The sequence below is a fragment of the Terrapene carolina genome, unplaced genomic scaffold (genome assembly GCF_002925995.2).
Source record: "Terrapene carolina triunguis isolate 2854851 unplaced genomic scaffold, T_m_triunguis-2.0 Scaffold235, whole genome shotgun sequence".
In the NCBI taxonomy this organism is placed as follows: Eukaryota; Metazoa; Chordata; order Testudines; family Emydidae; genus Terrapene; species Terrapene triunguis.
Window position 1 is genome coordinate 2,482,174 of NW_020664586.1, and position 17,036 is coordinate 2,499,209.

Here is a 17,036-nt window from a genome sequence, read left to right on the forward strand (position 1 = left end):
GACTTGAAGTTATAACGGCTAAGGATCGATTGCTGGTTTGCGATACGAAGCTGGAGCCCTCCAGTGGAGCATATCTTCCTCCTGAAGAGGTCCAGCTTCTTTGCATCCTTAGCTTGAGGGGTAGGTCCTTGCTTTTCCCTCACGTTAACAGCCGCCACTACCAATGAGTCTGGCGGGGGATGGGTAAACAAGTATTCATAGCCCTTGGAGGGCACAAAGTACTTTCTCTCAACTCCCTTAGCTGTAGGAGCCAGAGAGGATGGTGTTTGCCACAGGGTTTGTGTGTTCTCCTGAATGGTCTTTTTCAGGGGAAGGGCCACCCTGATGGGTCCTGCCGGGGTAAACTGTCAACCATTGGGTCTGACACCTTGGTGACCTCTTCCATCTGTACCCCAAGGTTCTAAGCAACCCATCTCAGAAGTTCAAGGTGGGCCCCGAGGATGTTCCTGCCACTGCCTCATCTGGAGATGAGGAGGAGGAGCCCGGAATATGGGAATGCCCCTCCTGCCCATCAGGCTCCTCAAAACACTGTGGCTCCGCCTCCACGTCAGAGTCTGCTTCGGTGCTGGCCCCGGTACCGGTTGCAACGGCTGCACTGTCCATGGTACTGAGTGTAGCCGCGGTGCCTGGTGTGGTGCCGGGTCTGTTGTCGGTACCGGGCATGGTACCAATCGAGGCGCTGGCGGCAGTAGTGGTGGCTGATGCCCAGAAGAAATCCCTGGCCCTGGAGGCAGTCCTCCTCTCAGACACAACCGAAAAGGAGTGTACCAAGGCGGACCCCTGGGACTGGTGGTAAGCGCACGGAGTCCAGCAGAGCCACTGGGTCGGCATCTGAGCTGGTACCTGCCATTGTGGTGGCCATGGTACCGAGGGGAAATTGTGGGTCATCCTTGTTGACTGCGAGTGCCAGTGGCTACGGTGTCAGCTTCTCCGGGACACATGAGTCAGTGTCCAATGCACACTCAGATGAATCTGTGCGTGGGGACCATGACGGTGCCGTGCCTGTCGTTGCTAGGGATCGGTGCCGGGGCAATGTAGATCATTGCCGAGTCATAGCCGGCTTGCCCCTGGACTTCACCAGTGGCCTCTGAGTCATTTGGGGCCTCGGGACCGGTGTTGTGACACTGTCAATATTATCAGATGAGGCAACGCGGGACAAGTCTCGGGTGTGGATGGGAGGTCCAAATCCTCCACCCAGGTCTTCTCCGGTGGCACAGGACTCAACGGTCGCTCCCGTGGGCCCAGAGTCAACGGTGCCGGCTGCTGACTGGAGGGGAGGTGTGGTATTGCACCGGTCTCCCTCCGTTGGGTTCAGGTTCCTGTGTGCAGGAAGGGGAGCGCCCTCTCTCAGTCTTCCTGTACTACTTCTTCGGGACAGGAAACTGAGTGGTGCCGAGATGGATCCCGCGCCATACTCGGTGCCAGGGGAGTGCCAGTGCTGAGGGTCTCTGACGCCAGAGTCCTTCCTCGGCACCTCCCGGACCGAAGCTGGCGCGCTGCGCACCAACACTGAGGGGGCCAGTGCCGTGTCCATGGGGCTCGACTCAGACTGAGGGCGGAGAGCTTCTTCCATTAGCAGCAACTTTAGTCTGTGATCCCCCTCTTTCTTCGTGGGTGCAAAAGCTCCTACAGATCTTACACCTGTCTGCTTGATGGGACTCCCCCAACCACTTTAGACATGCTGAGTGTGGGTCGCCCTTGGGCATAGGCTTCTGGCAAACCCCACATGGCTTAAACCCCTGGGTCCGAGGCATGCCCCGGGCCTGGGAGAGGGACAGGGAAGCGGGGAAGGGAAACACGCCCCTGTACCCCAAGTCTAGATGTCTAACTACAGCAATTTTTTAAACTATCTTTAACTATTTACAGAAGATATGCTAGAGGTTCGCTCGTTGAAGACTAGAGATGAAACGCTCCAATGACCACCACTGACAGTAAGAAGGAACCAGAGAGACGGCGGGTCGGCAGGGCCCTATATGCGGCCCCATGAAGGCGCAACTCGAGGGGGCTCCAGAGCCAACCCGACGGGTGCAGCTAGGGGAAAAACCTTCCAGCGAACTGGCATGCACACACCTAATTGGAATCGATATGAGCAAGCACTCGAAGAACGACGCCTGCCACCAGCAAAGCACGCATTCTTGTCTGGTTAGACATTAGCATAAACCTGTACCAGACAATCTGGTCTCCATACAATAAAGAATTTGGGACGATGAAAGCAAAGCAGGGTATTCTGGATACCGTTCTCTCAGGGCTTGTCTACATGGGGAAGTCGTAGAAGGTAGGGTGTGAATTGAAACCGCTAGAGTTCTACCAGTTTAACTCTGCATGTGAACGCTTTCACTGATGGCCTTTTTACTAAGGGCCCTTTTTCAGTTTAGTTTAGATCATGTTGGAAGTGATTTAAGCTAAGCTGAAAAAAAGAACTTATACCAGGAGTGTTAACATGGGGTGTTATACTGGTATAACTAGAGCGGTTTAACTTTACCAGTATAACTGGGAAGATACCCCATATCGCCAGCCCCTTATTCTCCTCTCTAACTAAAAGCCTTCCGGGAAATCCCTTGTACTTGAATGCTGGTCTGGTGATATAGCTGCAGTGCAACACATCATCATCTCAGGCAATCAGAGGTTGAGGCTGTCAGGCTCTATCAGTCCCATGCAATAAAGGGATGCTCAGTCCTAGGAATGAGAGACAGCAGCACATCATGCCACTTGCTAGTGACCCCTTACTGGTCTGAGAGAGCAGCTGGAGCCACGTCCGGCTCCCCTAGATGGCCAGGTTCATGCACCACAGAGATACAATGAAGACAGACCGTGGAGGTTCCCCCAAAAGAACTTGAAAACAGCATTTTAATATAAAATTTCTTGGGGAAAACTATTTAGATAAACTGTCGGAGTTCTCTGGTACGTCACTGCCAGGTTCTGGAGCGCTCCTGCCGAGGAACGGAATGACTAATTCTCATGTGCACTGAGGGCCTTTTCTGGTGCTCTGGGTCCTCAAGGGGATGTCAATTAGAATCACCAGAGCAGCATCAAAGAGTCTTAATGCAAAAGAGAATCAGGGCAAGAATATGCACTCAGCCATATGGTACTGATTACAGACAAACCCACTACATCCAGTCTGCACTACTGAAATTAACACAATGGCGTTTCTCCTGGAGTCTCAATGAGGCTTGGGTCTGGGGGTAATAGAGTCTCCTCTGGTCCAGGGCCAGGAGCAGACATTTCTAGTTGCCCTTTCCAGGCAAAGGGAGTGGCAAATGGTTGGGCTATGGCTAGAATTCTGACCTTCGCAGAGCTTAGCATCCCCTCCCCACAAGTGGGTCAGAAAAAAGGAAAGGGGGGGGGTTGTCTCTCGCTGTCAGCTCCCCCCTAAAAAGTATGAACTGCAAGTCAGTGAATTTCTAAGTTACTAGCACTCAGGGCTCTTTCATTTCCCTTCTGTTAGGGAACTGTCCCAGCAAACGGGCTGGCCATTCTCGGTGCAAAGCAGACACACACACACACACTGCTGATCAGAGTGCAATTGAAGCACTGTTGAGGCAAATTGCAGCTGGTCCCAGCTGTCTGTCTCTCTCTATGATTGGAATAGCTGGAGGGTTGGAAGCCTGCCCTCACAAGCTCAGAAGGCTCGTTCAAAGAGCGTGTTAGCTGAAGGCTTTCATGAACTGAGCTACTACTGCAAGGTGACGTGCTGAAGACTCCAGTTGTCAGGAGGGGATGCTGTAAGAAAACGCTGTTTGCTCCAGGGGGAGAGAATTCACTATTTAGAGTTGGAAGACATACCTCTGAACTGGGGAGGCCGCCCCAAGAGGTAATTTAATACTACCTAGCTCTTATGTAAACTTTTTGCCAGTAGGTCTCAAAGTACTTTACAAAGGAGGTCAGTCTCATTACACCCCTGTGACATTGCAGTCTATATGGTTTTACAAAAATATGTTAATGGGTGAATATAATGTAACTGGAATATGCTTCATGCAAAAGGTCTCTTGTAAGGTATCATTACAAAGTTTATAATCTACTGAGTGTGATCATCCTATTTGTATAAATTTCCCTCTCTTGTATCTGAAACTAGAAATATGAAATATAACTCTGAGGGCCTATTGTAATTATGCAAAGTGTGGGCCATTAATGGTGGTTTGGAATCTTGATGACTCCCATTAACCAGGACCATTGTCTGCAGATGGCTCTGTTTTACCCGTAAGTCTTCCTGTATACGTGTGTGCTGGCAAGTGGGCAATGAAGTCTTGCAGTGACATGTGGTCATGTCATCTGAACTGGAATCCATCTTTAACCTGGTCTCTTTCCATTGAGAAGGAGGGGGTGGAAATCCAGAGAGGGACAAAGGATTCCCGCCTTATCCAAAAGATATATAAAGGGGTGGAACAGAACAAAGGGAGGAGAGAAGCCATCATGAAGAATCCCCTAGCTACCACCTGAGCTGGAACAAGAGCTGTACCAGGGGAAAGAAATGTGCCCAGGCCTGGAAGGTGTCCAGTCTGAGAAAAAACTTACTGAAGCATCTCTGAGGGTGAGATTATCTGTATTCAGTTTGATCAGACATAGATTTGCGCATTTTATTTTATTTTGCTTGGTGACTTACTTTGTTCTGTCTGTTACTACTTGGAACCACTTAAATCCTACTGTCTGTATTTAATAAAATCACTTTTTACCTATTAACTCACAGTATGTATTAATACCTGGAGGAGCAAACAACTGTGCATCTCTCTCTATCAGTGTTATAGAGGGCGAACAATTTATGAGTTTACGCTGTAAGCTTTATACAGGGTAAAACGGATTTATTTGGGTTTAGACCCCATTGGGAGTTGGGCATCTGAGTGTTAAAGACAGGAACACTTCTGTTAGCTGCTTTCAGGTAAACCTGCAGCTTCGGGGCAAGTAATTCAGACCCTGGGTCTTTGTTGGAGCAGATGGGAGTGTCTGGCTCAGCAAGACAGGGTGCTGGAGTCCTGAGCTGGCAGGGAAAGTAGGGGTAGGAGTAGTCTGGGCACATCAGGTGACAGCTCCCAGGGGGTTTCTGTGATCCAACCCATCACAACCCCTTTTTATAGTTGGGGAAACTGAGGCACAGGGGAGCAGTGACTTGTTTAAGGTCACCCAACAGGCCAGTGGCGAAGCCAAGGATAGACCCTCTTCTCCACAGCCCCAATCCAGTGCTCTATCCACCAGACCATTCTGCTTGTGTACACTGTGTGCCGTTTCAGGGGGGATTTTCTTATTACAGTTGTTTTGCAAGTGAAGCTACTAGGATTCAAACAAGCTAAGGTCTCCAGGTTTGAGCATTTAGCAAATATTTGTTCCCCAGCTAGGTACTTACAAACTGAACAAGTCACTCCCCAACCTACTCTTTGTTAAGCTATGTAGATTGAACTCCTTGAGGTTACCATTCTCAGGCAGGTTTTCCAATCCTTTAATCGTTCTCCTGGCTCTTCTCTGAACCCTCTCCAATTTACCAACATCCTTCTTGAGTTGTGGACACCAGAACTGGACACAAGATTCCAGCAGTGGTTACACCACTGTCAAATACAGAGGCAAAATAACTTCTCTGCTCCTAGTAGAGATTCCCCTGTTTATACACCCCAGGATTGCATTAGCTCTTTTGGCCATAACGTCGCACTGGGAGCTCATGATTCACCCAATTATCCACCACAACATCCAAGTCTTTTTCAGAGTCACTGCTTCCCAAGACAGAGTCCTCCATCTTGTAAGTATGGCCCACGTTCTTTGATCCTGGATGTATAACTATATTTGGCTGTATTAAAAACACACCGTTTGCTTGCATCCAACTTTCCTAGTGATCCAGATCACTCTATATTTCAATTCCCAGGCTCATCTTTTGAAGGTGTGGTACACGTTTCCTTCGAGGACAAGGTCAGTCCTCATCCTCGAAGGAAACCTGTACAACACCTCCAAAAGATGAGCCTGGGAACTTAAGTGGAGTTGGCTTGGTCTTCTGAAGGTTTCTCAGTGGGTTACGCCAGGTGCGCAGCTTTCCAAGCGGCATTTCCTGCATCCCCTTTGTAACAGTAAAATGGGAGCCAGGACTCTCATACAGCTGTCAGTGTAGGTTTGGAACAGCTGCTTTGAGCCAAGGCAAGCAAAGAATGCCCAGCTTTCACAGTCTGCTTTTGCTGAGCGTGGATGGCACAAAATCTGACTAGCCTTGTGACCACAGAGCTCCAACACACAAACCACATGGGGCATCCACAGGCAGGGGCCATTTCCAAAGGTTACACCAGGCCACTCCACAATGGGGTATTTTCTTTCCCAGGCTAATTGACGATGACACCGAGGCAGTTTACAGGAAGAGGTTTCAGTTGGTAAACGTGTGAGTTTCAGTTGGTAAACTCTCTGCCTTTTAGAGAGTTTCCAAAAAAGTCACATCTGGCATAATTTGAAAAGCATCAGTAACGGTAAGCCTGAGGGACATATACTGACAGTGTCAGAATCAGCAACTGCCTCCCCTGGATGGATCACATCTGGGTTAGTTCCAAAATGGGGAGAATAACTACTTCTACAAGTGTACCTGAGCATCTTGAGAGAGGGACGCATTTGCTTGCTCAAATTCTAGCTGTTAAGACTGCCAAACCGAAAGGTGATGTAGCCTTCCACTGGGAGAATCTTTTTTCTGCATGGGAGCATAGTCTGCTGCTCCAGATCTGGAAGTTAAAGCATGTTCAACCCCACAAAACAATGCATGCCCTTACCAATGCCATGGGAAGCACATCTACTGGACCTTTCCCCTGAAGAAAGTGTCTTGGGCCCTTACAAGAATAGTTTGTTCGGCTGCTCCGTCACTTTTGCTATAGTTAATTCCAGATCAATGTTTGCACTTGAGGTTTATGGTTCCTCCTCTCAGAAGTTCTAAGGCTAGTAGTCTTGTGACTCGTGCCCAGGCCAAAGTGTGCCCAAACCGTGTTGGCCTTAGGTAGGGCCATAATGCAGCTGGATGCACATTCTGCTTGAAGATGTCCTCACAAGCTGTCAATCTCGATCACAGCACCTAATTCTTTTCTTACCATTCACTCTGCAGCTTCCCATATTTCCGACGTGAAAGCCTACCTACCAGCATTGATGGAGTGTACCGGAGGATAGGTCCAGATAATGCCATGATGGAACTCAATCAGCCCCTTACAGGGTCTTCTAGACTTCTGTAGAATTCAAGTTCACCTAAAAAATTGTTCTTCTTGCGTTTAAGATGCTCTTCTCTTCAAAGCAGACATTTTCATGTGTGGTTTCTTTAAAGCATTTTTTTAAAGTCTTTCAAGCACTGAAATGTAACAACAGCAACAAGAAAGAGAGAGAATTTATCTTGTAAGGAGATACAGAAAGTATATTTCCCTTTATCTAAAGCCCGTGCCCAGGGCAGGAGAAAGAAAAAGGCAGAAATAAAGCCATTCCCCAAGGAGAATCGTTGGTTGCAGAACATTCCCCTGTACAACTAAGGATCACATGAAGTGAACACTCAGTGGCTCTTGGTGCTCCACAGGCAGCCAGGAAAAAAAAGCCATGAAGACAGACACTTGCCATGTGACTTGGAAGGGCACACTTTGCTTTGCAAGCTGTAGCTGCAGACGTACTCCAGTGGATCAGAGCTTGAGGAGTTACATGACACGAACACATCCTGGTTACTCAGAAAGACAGTGAGTGCTGCAGATTGTTCTATATGATATACAGCCCAGCAGGCTCAAATCTGGAGCTTCAAGTTAGGCTCTTAAATCCTCATTTAGGAACCTAAACAAAAGTGGCCTAATTACCAAGAGTGCTGAGCAAATGCATCTCCCATCTTCAGTGGGATTTAGGCATGTCTGAAACACCAGCCACTTTGATTGAAGTGTGTAAACAGGGATTTTGAGAGCTTTATTCTAGGCACCCAGGTCTGAAAATGCTAGGCCTATCTGACGCATTTCCCTTCTGACTTACAGTCCCACTTACAGAGGCTATATGCTGTACTGCAGGGGTTCTCAAACTGGGGGGGTCGCAAGCTGTCAGCCTCCACCCCAAACCCTGCTTTGCATCCAGCATTTATAATGGTGTTAAATATATAAATAAAAATACATTTTTATAGGGGGGGGTTGCACTCAGAGGTTTGCTATGTGAAAGGGGTCACCTGTACAAAAGTTTGAGAACTACTGCTGTACTGGATGCAGAAGCCCTGGGGAATGGCTGTAACTGTAGGGCTTGCTGAACAGAGGTTATTCACTGTACTAATCAGCCAGGATCTGATGGCTCACCCCAAAGCTTGGCTCTCCCTCTCCCAAGCAGCAGATGAGCAAGCCTGTTACATTTGTTTCCATGGCTGCTTTGATGGCCCTTTGACAAAGTCCCGTGACGGTTGTGTAAGTTAGAGATGGAAAAGAGCTTGCTCATCTGCCTGCCAAGGCAGAATCTGTCCTCTCTAGACAAAGCCCTGGAGGATAGACTGAACTAAGTTTAAATATACCATGGGGCTTTCTGTCCCTTTCCTTGGAGAGACTATTCCACAGTAAAATAGATCTCACTGTCCGCAAGTTTTCCTTTGCTCTATTTCACTCGTTTATACCCCTTCTTGGATCACCCTATTTTTATCTGCATGTGTCAAAACTGGGAGACAGATTTCTCCCACCATTAGCTGTCGCTTAGTTGAGCTGTACATCCTTGACAATTTCTCCCCATCAGTCGATTTCATGACACTTTTTGTGCCTCTCTGAATTCCCTCCAGCCTCTCCACATATCTGACAGGGCAAGGGAAGCTGGAGTTGTAAGTGACTATGCCGAGACAAAAGCCTTTTTTATATAAAAGCAACGAGGTCTTAAAGCAAAAGTACATGTAATTTAAACTGCTGACAAACAGGGCTGAGAAGTGCTGCTGTCCTATCAGCAGCTGTGTTGATGTTTGGACCAAGAGTATGTCAGTTTTTAAAATTCGATTTCATTTGACTACGGTGACCATATGTCCTGTTTCGCCAGGACAGTCCCTTTTTAAAAAACTCTGTCCTGGCCATCCTGACATTTTTGGCAAAACTGGGGCATTTGCCTACAGCCTCTGTGCTGCAGCCCAGGGAACATGTGCAGTGGGAGGTTCTGCTGAGGGTGTTTCCCCAGTCAGCCCAGCCAGCCATGGCTCCTTATCACTGTAATGAAATATTTGCTCACTAAGCGAGAGGGACAATATCCTCTCACACACTGACTCCTCTGGCAGAGGAGAGGAAGAGGGAGGGGGCAATTCAGAGACCCCTCCCTGTCCAGAAAGACCAGCTGGGACTCTGAGGGCAATCCACAGATCTGGATGTGCCGGAGGCAAAAGGAACCAGGAAGGCTGGGTGGGACTCAGGCCCCCCCACCCACCCTCTGGCCTGACGGCTGGGCCTCACCATTGCAGTCAGGAGACCGTTGGGCACAAGAGCTGCAATATGAGGACATGGTTTCGAAACATCCTCCTTTCTAGTTCTGTTATGTGTGTGTGTGGTCCCCAGGGTGCCGCCAGCATAGCTTCAGCACCCTAAAGAGAAGCAACTGCAGCTCTGGATTTGCAAATATGTCTTCTCCAAAAGAGTGCCTGGGACAAAAGGAACAGGAGTACTTGTGGCACCTTAGAGACTAACAAATTTATTAGAGCATAAGCTTTCGTGGGCTACAACCCATTTCTTACACGGCTGCTACTCTGAAACCTGGGACAAAAGGGTTCGTCTTCACTGCAGTGTAAACCCAGCTGGTCAGCCCCAGGTCAGCCTAGCCTGGGTGTGCAGCACCCCGCTGCAAAGCCCTGCCTGTGATGCTGCACTCCCCTGTGTGTGTGGCTGGAACTCCTGGGAGCACGTCCCAGGGAGCTCTGCACTACACTCAGCCAAGCCGCTCTAGGACTGTTTTCCAGTCAACAGTGGGAAACTTGGCTGTCCTTCTGGGCGCGGGGGGAATTGTGGAAAGGCACTGGAGGACTAGCAGCACTGCAGTGGTTTAGCCTGTGTCCTCAATGCAAAGTGGACAGATTACCAGACCCAATGAAAGTGGCACCCAGGTTCACCCCCAGCCAGGCCAGCTAGCCCGGGGTTAAAAGCACCACTAAATGCAGATGAAAGTTTTGTATGGGGGTTGGGGGAGAGTTAATGGCAACACCTGGCTGAGAGCTGGGGCTAGCTGAAGCGAAGACTGACCAGAGTCAATTTCATTTCAGTTGTTTCCAGTCTCCCCCCAACACACACAAATTGTTTGCACCCTGGAAGTCCCAGAGCACTAACTGGGCTGGCCAGATGAGCTGCCCAGGGGTAGCACCGGGTAATGCACACAGGGCCTCCACCATGGAAGGACAACTATGGCTCCATCTCCTCGTGTGGTGAGTGGCGTGGTTTAAAAACCCCACAGCCCTTAGAAAGGAGAAGCTGACCCAAAGGAGAGCCTACAGTCTGTTTACCTCTCCCCAGGTTACCCTGCCAACAAGCCCGTTGTAAACTCGTTAAGCACATTAGCAGTGGGTTTGTGAAATGGAGTGCATGATGCAATGACGCACTCCTGTTCCAAGAACAGCCACAACAGCAGCCCGCTTACCAGGATGCTGAGGAGCAGCAATACAGAGGTTGGTTGTTTTAGTGGAGCCCCTTGTTTCAAGGCAGGCTCGAAACCTCCACTGCAACGCAGCAACAAGCAACCAATCAAACCCTGCCGGCCTGCAGCCCATCAGGGCTCTAGGAGGCGGGGAGGCAACTCTGTGAAGCAGGCCATCGAATTATGCCATGGAGAAATGGTGGCATAAATATTCAGACCGTTCCTCTCTGGTGCTCAGGGAGGAGAGGGACTGAGGTCCAACATGGATCTCATGCAGCGTGTGTTCTCCTCGCAGCCCATGGGGGGGGGACAAAGGCACTCATCTCTTCCCACTCAAATGCAGGAAAAGGCGTTACAGCCAAAACTGGAGCCTGGCTCTCCTTGCGGAGGCTGGCCCCAAGAACCCAAGCAGTGTCTTCTATCCACCACCAGCCTGTGGCTGTACAGAGACACCACAAACTACTGCCCTTGGGAGGAGGACGTGGGGCTGTACTTTACGACAGCAGATGGGAAACAAACCAGAGAGGACGGGGTGGGAGACAGACACCGTCACAACTGCGAGATGCTCCCAGGAGGTGGAGAGGTTACAACTGCCCCCTACAGCCAATGCCTCAGAGCCAGCCACGCCTGGCAGGAATTTCTGAGTGAGCTTGTGAGAAGGAAGGTGCACCAGGTGCTGCAGTGGGCTGGGGACAAAGGATGAGTTTGTGCAACGCGCAGGGCAGGGCAGGGCCTGGTCCTGGGACAATGGAGCATTCTGCACAGGTCCCACAGGATCACCTAAACGTTAAACAAGGGCAAGGGGTCATAGGAACATCCCTTGGAGAACAAAGGGGTGTCCACCTGGCTGTGTATCCGGGGCAGTCTGCTAGGATCCAACCCTTGGGCTGCGTTAGCAACACCAGGCTAGCCTCTGTGTCACAAACCAGGTAGCAATGATGAGGAGTTCCCCAGCTTCCAGCTAACCCATTCACAAGGCTCATGGGGGGGCAAGAAGGGGCAACCCAGCCCAGAAACTCCAGACCCAAACGCCCCACAATGCTTGGACAGTTCCCATCCAAACTGTGCTCAACTTGTACTAGAATTACTCTCAGAGGATGTGGCATACCCTTCCCTGAACTCCCCCTCCCCTGGCCAGACTACTCCCTCTGGTCCCAAAGGGCCCAGGACAGTCCCTGCGAACAATGGTTGGTGGGGAAGCCAAGAGCCAGCACCAATGACTAGTTTATCTTGCCCAGTATTGACATGCAACCACAACAGATTATTTTAAGATAGCACCAGAGGAAGCAATGGAGACCACTGTGTCACATGGCAAATCTAGCAGAGTGATGATCAATGTTTCATTATCCTACACCTGCCCCTTTCGTGCTTACAGCAGTGCGTGCACTCACAACAGTGGCGCGCACAAGTGTCCAGCTCCATGGACAAAATGACCAATCTGCATTAACAAGCCACGATCATCGGGGTGCAGCTCCCCATCAGTTTTCACACACTGCACAGGCTGGCCTTTGGCACCTGCCACTTGAAGCTGTGGCACATTTCAGCCCCAGGTTAAATCTGCCCGAGGACAGTAGAGGAGAGGTACTCACTATGCAGCAGAGTCATTCAGCTGGTACTCTCGGGAGCGGTTAAAACAGGCCTGGACGCCGTTATCAGCCCACAGCCTCCGAATCACATTGGCAAGGTCCTCTGGCATGATTCCCTGCTCCTCTGCAGTGCAAGAGAGTGCAAATAACTGACGAGCATCATCCTGCAGGGAACAGCAAACCACAAACATCAATGAAGTTCCTGAGCAACAGCTGCTTCTCACGTCTGCTGTGTATTAAAGCTGATCACACTGAAGTTTGATCACCAAGTCTTGTACTAGAGGAACATAGCGCTCCAAAACCCAGGAGGTTTGCACCTACCATGTACCATGCACGTGCCTCGAAGGCTCCCAAGAAACTCCTCCTCAGGGAGGTTTGCTTCTTTGAGTAATGGGGCAAGTGACACTTCAAATCTTTGCAAAGAAGCCAGCAGAAAAATCCACGCGTTGGGACTCCACTGATTTCCTGCAGGGCTGATGGCAGGCAAACAAACTAGACGTCAATTAAAAAAATATGCAGTCATGGCTTATCATTGGTTACCTAGCCCTGGAAACAGCAATACACCATTTGGATTAGCTCGTAACCTGATAGCAAGGAAACTTGGGCAAGATTGTTCAGGAGCCATTGCATTTACACAGAGATCTCCTCTTGTTCCCTTGCCCACGCACCGAAGTTATAACACTGGGGGAAACTGGTGACAGATTGTCAAGTGTCTGCAAGGAATTCTGGCGACTAAGGCAGAATGTTAGACATGAATGGGAGCCCTACAGAGTTGGCCAGTCACTGAGATGGCTCGATCAGTCCATCATTTGGAGCAGCGGAATAGATGCTGCACTGTGACTGCTCTGCAGGCTCTCCCAGTGCTGAGCAGAACTCAAAAAGCAGGATCAAAGCGTGCTGCAACAAACACATGGGGAGAATCAGACACAGCCTCCCCAGCCGATCGGCTGCTGGCATGTACACAGCTGGGCTGCTGCAGCTCCAGCTTTTCAGGCCCGATCGCAGCACTGTCCCCAAGACATCCTGCACTTTTAATTGGAGGGGCTTTTCACAACAGCACATGTGACGGCCACCCGCTTGAGCATGCCCAGGGACTGCACTGGGGACCTCCAGTGCTAAAAGAGCCTGGCTCTGTAGTGGGGACTGTAACAGACTAGCATCCTCTGTGGTCAGGCATGGAAGCGAATGCATAAAACACACTGCCCAGCAGTTACACATACATTTACTTCTCAGGAACCCATAGAGGTCAGAAAGGAAAGGACCAGGTCCTCTGCCATGCCACGGTATCAGGGATGCATTCCTAGCTGTGGACCCCTCCAAACAACAAGCTAGATTTCATTTTAACTGGCCTCTGTTAAACCATTGGGGGGGGGGGAATATACCCCGCTATACAGTGACTGCTCATTTGCAGACACCCAACCAGCTGATGCTCCCATAAGAAAATGAAACGCAGAAGCTTTGTCTCCCCTGCCTTTTATGACTCCGTGGCAAACAGAGAGGTAGCAGGAAGGCCAAGCTAAGACAATGGAAGCATTCCTTGCTGGGAAGTGGGAGGGACGGAGACTGGAGCATCAAGAATTCCTTTGCCTCAGCATTTGTAGCTACTCACTCAAGACAGCCCTCAAGGGAATAAGCTTCTGGCAGAGCCCAGCTCATCTGAATTTCTGAGAACCCACAGCCGGCTCTGCCACATCAGCCCTGTGTGGTTTGCAGAACTGTCCTCGTCGACTCCTTTGTGCTGGCAGTTCCCAGCGCAGCCTCCTGCCCTTGGCCCAGGAATACGGACAGCACCAAGGAGGTAAACTGGGTTCAGCATCTAGCACTGCCAGCCAGCTTCACACTGCCAGGAGGCCTTAGGCAGGGCTTAAACATCTCTCTTCCTGCTGGGAGCCCTTCTGACAGGTACAACCGCCTCCAGGGTTTAAGGAGAACGGACAGTTTTGCTGCTGCAGTCACACTCTCTGCTCATAGCTGGCTTGGCAGGAGGACCAGCTTCCTCAGGTGTAGAAAGCCTCTCATATTTTAAGCCATAGCATCACACTATGGCTCAGTGGCCACCTGGGCACTTGCTACATGCTGCTAGGACTCTCCCCATCGACCTGCAGGGCAACAAAGTGGTATGCAGCAAACGGGGAAGAACGCTAGAGCAAGTACTTGTCTGTCCTGCACACTGCATGCATTTATAAGGAAGTGAATCATGCTGAGCCTGGTTTGCCTGCTCTTGTCATACTAATAAACCTGAGCTGAGCCAAGCCAAGCTGGGAAAGCAGCCCCTTTTCCCTGGCCTACACTAAGCCTGGGAAATTTGCACCCACCAGAGGACCCTAGTAATCTCAGCGGCTTTAAGGTCACCTGGAAGCTAGCAGCTTGGCCAAGGTGAAAAACACTGCATAATGGGAGCTGTACTGATTACGGCGCTTCCACTGCATTCATGAGGAGAGTGGCTGCGACCTGCTCTATTTCATACACATAGCCGAAGCATCAAAAGTCTGGCCATCTTGTCTTAGGGATTCTGGAAGACTTATTTGGGGGTGGGGGCAGCTATAGAGGCAGATCTGAAATTAGAGAAACCGTGCACAGACATATTCAGCATTTTATGGCTATCATGAGACATTTCCTCTCTCCCTGTCCAACACCACAAGCAATAACTCACTACAATGAAAGTTAAAAAAAATATCAGGCTCAAACATCTAATGCATGTGGTTTAATTTTGCCACCACTTATATTAGCTAGCATCAAGCAAAACTGCTCCAGCTGTTGGCTGCAGGGCTGATGTTAGGCCAACCATGCATTCAAAGCAGTCCCCTGCAGCAGTGCCCGCTCTCGCTGGCAGAGAGAGCGCACAATCACTTACTCAGGGTAATAATCACAAAACTCTCCCCAAGCACCGACTCCCAGCTCTTCAGAGGACTGGAGCAAGGTAATTAGCACTGGTCAGCAGCAAGGACCCCACTTATTAAAGCACCTTTACACAAGTCCCTAGAAGATTTCAGGGCATTACCAGCTTACGGACTGGGATCGAAAAATAGCGTTAGAAGATCTATCCTGTGCCCTCATTAGCAAGGGGGAGCTTCTGGGAGCACAAAGCTAGTCCATTAGCCTTCAAATCAAAGCATTCCTCAGGAGCCAGGTATGGTAGGACAGCACCGCACATGTGGTCATTAGGCAGATTAATGACACCTGCCGTCTCTCAGATCTTGCTACACACGGTTTAAGCGATTGAGGGACATCGCTGGGGCCTGTATACAAACAGTGTCCTATTTCTGATCCCCCAGGTAATGCCCAACCAGATCAGACACGCGGTTTTGCATAGTAAGCAAACTCTGAACGAGGGAGGTCCCAGGCAGAGGAAAAAAAACCCACATGATTGCTGCTGCTATTGTTAGCTCCTCCAAACCCTACTTAGCCCTTCCACAGCCCCCTCTCGCAGCGTCTCGGTGTGGCGGAGTGCAGCATTATCCACAGGAGAAAAGGCACAGGGAGACAACTTGCCTGATGTCACACAGGAAACCAAGGGAGCCAGGAATAAAACCCAGCTCTGCTGAATCGCCAGCCACAGCTATAGTAGGCAGCATGGCCTAATGGCTATCTAGATCCCCTTCGCTCATGCTGGCCCTTAGCTCGCTCTTTGTGGTTACAGGGAGGGAGCAAATGGTGGAGTAGGTCAGGACACGTGCCTGGACCAAGCCTGAGTCGCTTTGGTTCTCTGCACCTGAAAGCTCACCCTCATTTAAGCTTGCGCCCCAGAGACACCTCCCCTCCCCTTGCACCTGCCCCATCCCTCAGGCTGGGACCCAGCAGGATGGAGGACAGGTCACACGCAGTGCTCAGGTGGGAGCTGAACAAGCACTTGCCTGGCTGCAGTGCACAGCATAGCAGCACATGCCCATGCCTGGAGTCCTCAGGCTAAACATAACCCCCGAGGCCTTAGGGGCTGGCTGGGTTATGTTGCTCAGGCCTCACCCACTCAGAAGCACAGCTCTTAATCTATTGCGTGCAACTGCTGCTGGGCATGGCTAGCCTCACCCTCCCAACAGCCAGCGAGGTTCTAGGCACCAACAGTTCCAGGATTCAGCTATTCTTACTCCTTTGGCAAGAGTCATGACTCCTCAAATGCCACATTCAGACAGGCAGCAGGCAGCGGAGCTCTGACCCCCCCACACCAGGGCTATCAGTGAAAGCAAGGACTATCCTCAGGCAGAGAGAGGGTAACTCACCGCTCTTGCAGGGTCGCCGAAGTCAATCTGCAGGTTGCCCATGGCTTTGATGATGGCCATAATGGACTGAATGGTGTTGCTGTAAACCACGGCTTTGTATTGCCTGCACTCCTCTTCTGAGTAGCCATCCTCATGGATAATCCTTGAAGAGGGGGCGGGAACAAAGTCAGACCATCACGAGTTGACCATGTCCCAGTGGAGCTCCCCAGTATGACCCACCCTCACCCCTGCTCCCTCACTAGGATTCACATTGCTCACTGGGAGCTGCCCCTATTCAGTTCTGTATAGCAGCTCCCTCTCCAGAGGGCAGGAAGCGTTCCCCCGAGAGGCACTTTCCAGTGGAGACTGTCTCTAGGTGCAGCACTGCTAAGAGGGCCATGTTACCAGCACGGGAGCCCAGCACCGGGGATGAAAAGGACTGTGGCAGTGCTGCCTTACTCCGAGGGAAGGAGACAATCACACAGATGTTTGCTAGATAATGGCTGCTATGAAAGACGGGGTCCTCAGCCAGGGCAGGGCACTCAGCCTGCAGCAAGCATAGGGCACTGCATGCTTCCCACCTGAGCGCTGTCCCTGGACCCAGCTTTCAGATTAACCTACTAAGGTTGTCACCAACATCTCTCCCCGAGCAACACCCCAGCCAGAGCTCCCCCATCATCCCATCCCAGCTCCAAGAGGGGTCCTCCCCCCCCCC

At 50.5% G+C, this 17,036-nt stretch overlaps 1 protein-coding gene across 2 annotated transcripts in view; it reads right to left on the bottom strand.

Annotated features, from left to right (window-relative positions):
• Positions 1-17,036, bottom strand: part of GNAI2 (G protein subunit alpha i2) — a 189,918-nt gene that overhangs the window by 52,783 nt on the left and 120,099 nt on the right. For both annotated transcript variants that reach the window (XM_024193622.3, XM_024193623.3), the window contains 2 exons: positions 16,343-16,484; positions 12,129-12,289 (listed from right to left, as the gene is read on the bottom strand). In XM_024193622.3, coding sequence (XP_024049390.1) covers positions 12,129-12,289; positions 16,343-16,484 — 303 coding nt within the window. The remainder of the gene's footprint in view (positions 1-12,128; positions 12,290-16,342; positions 16,485-17,036) is intronic.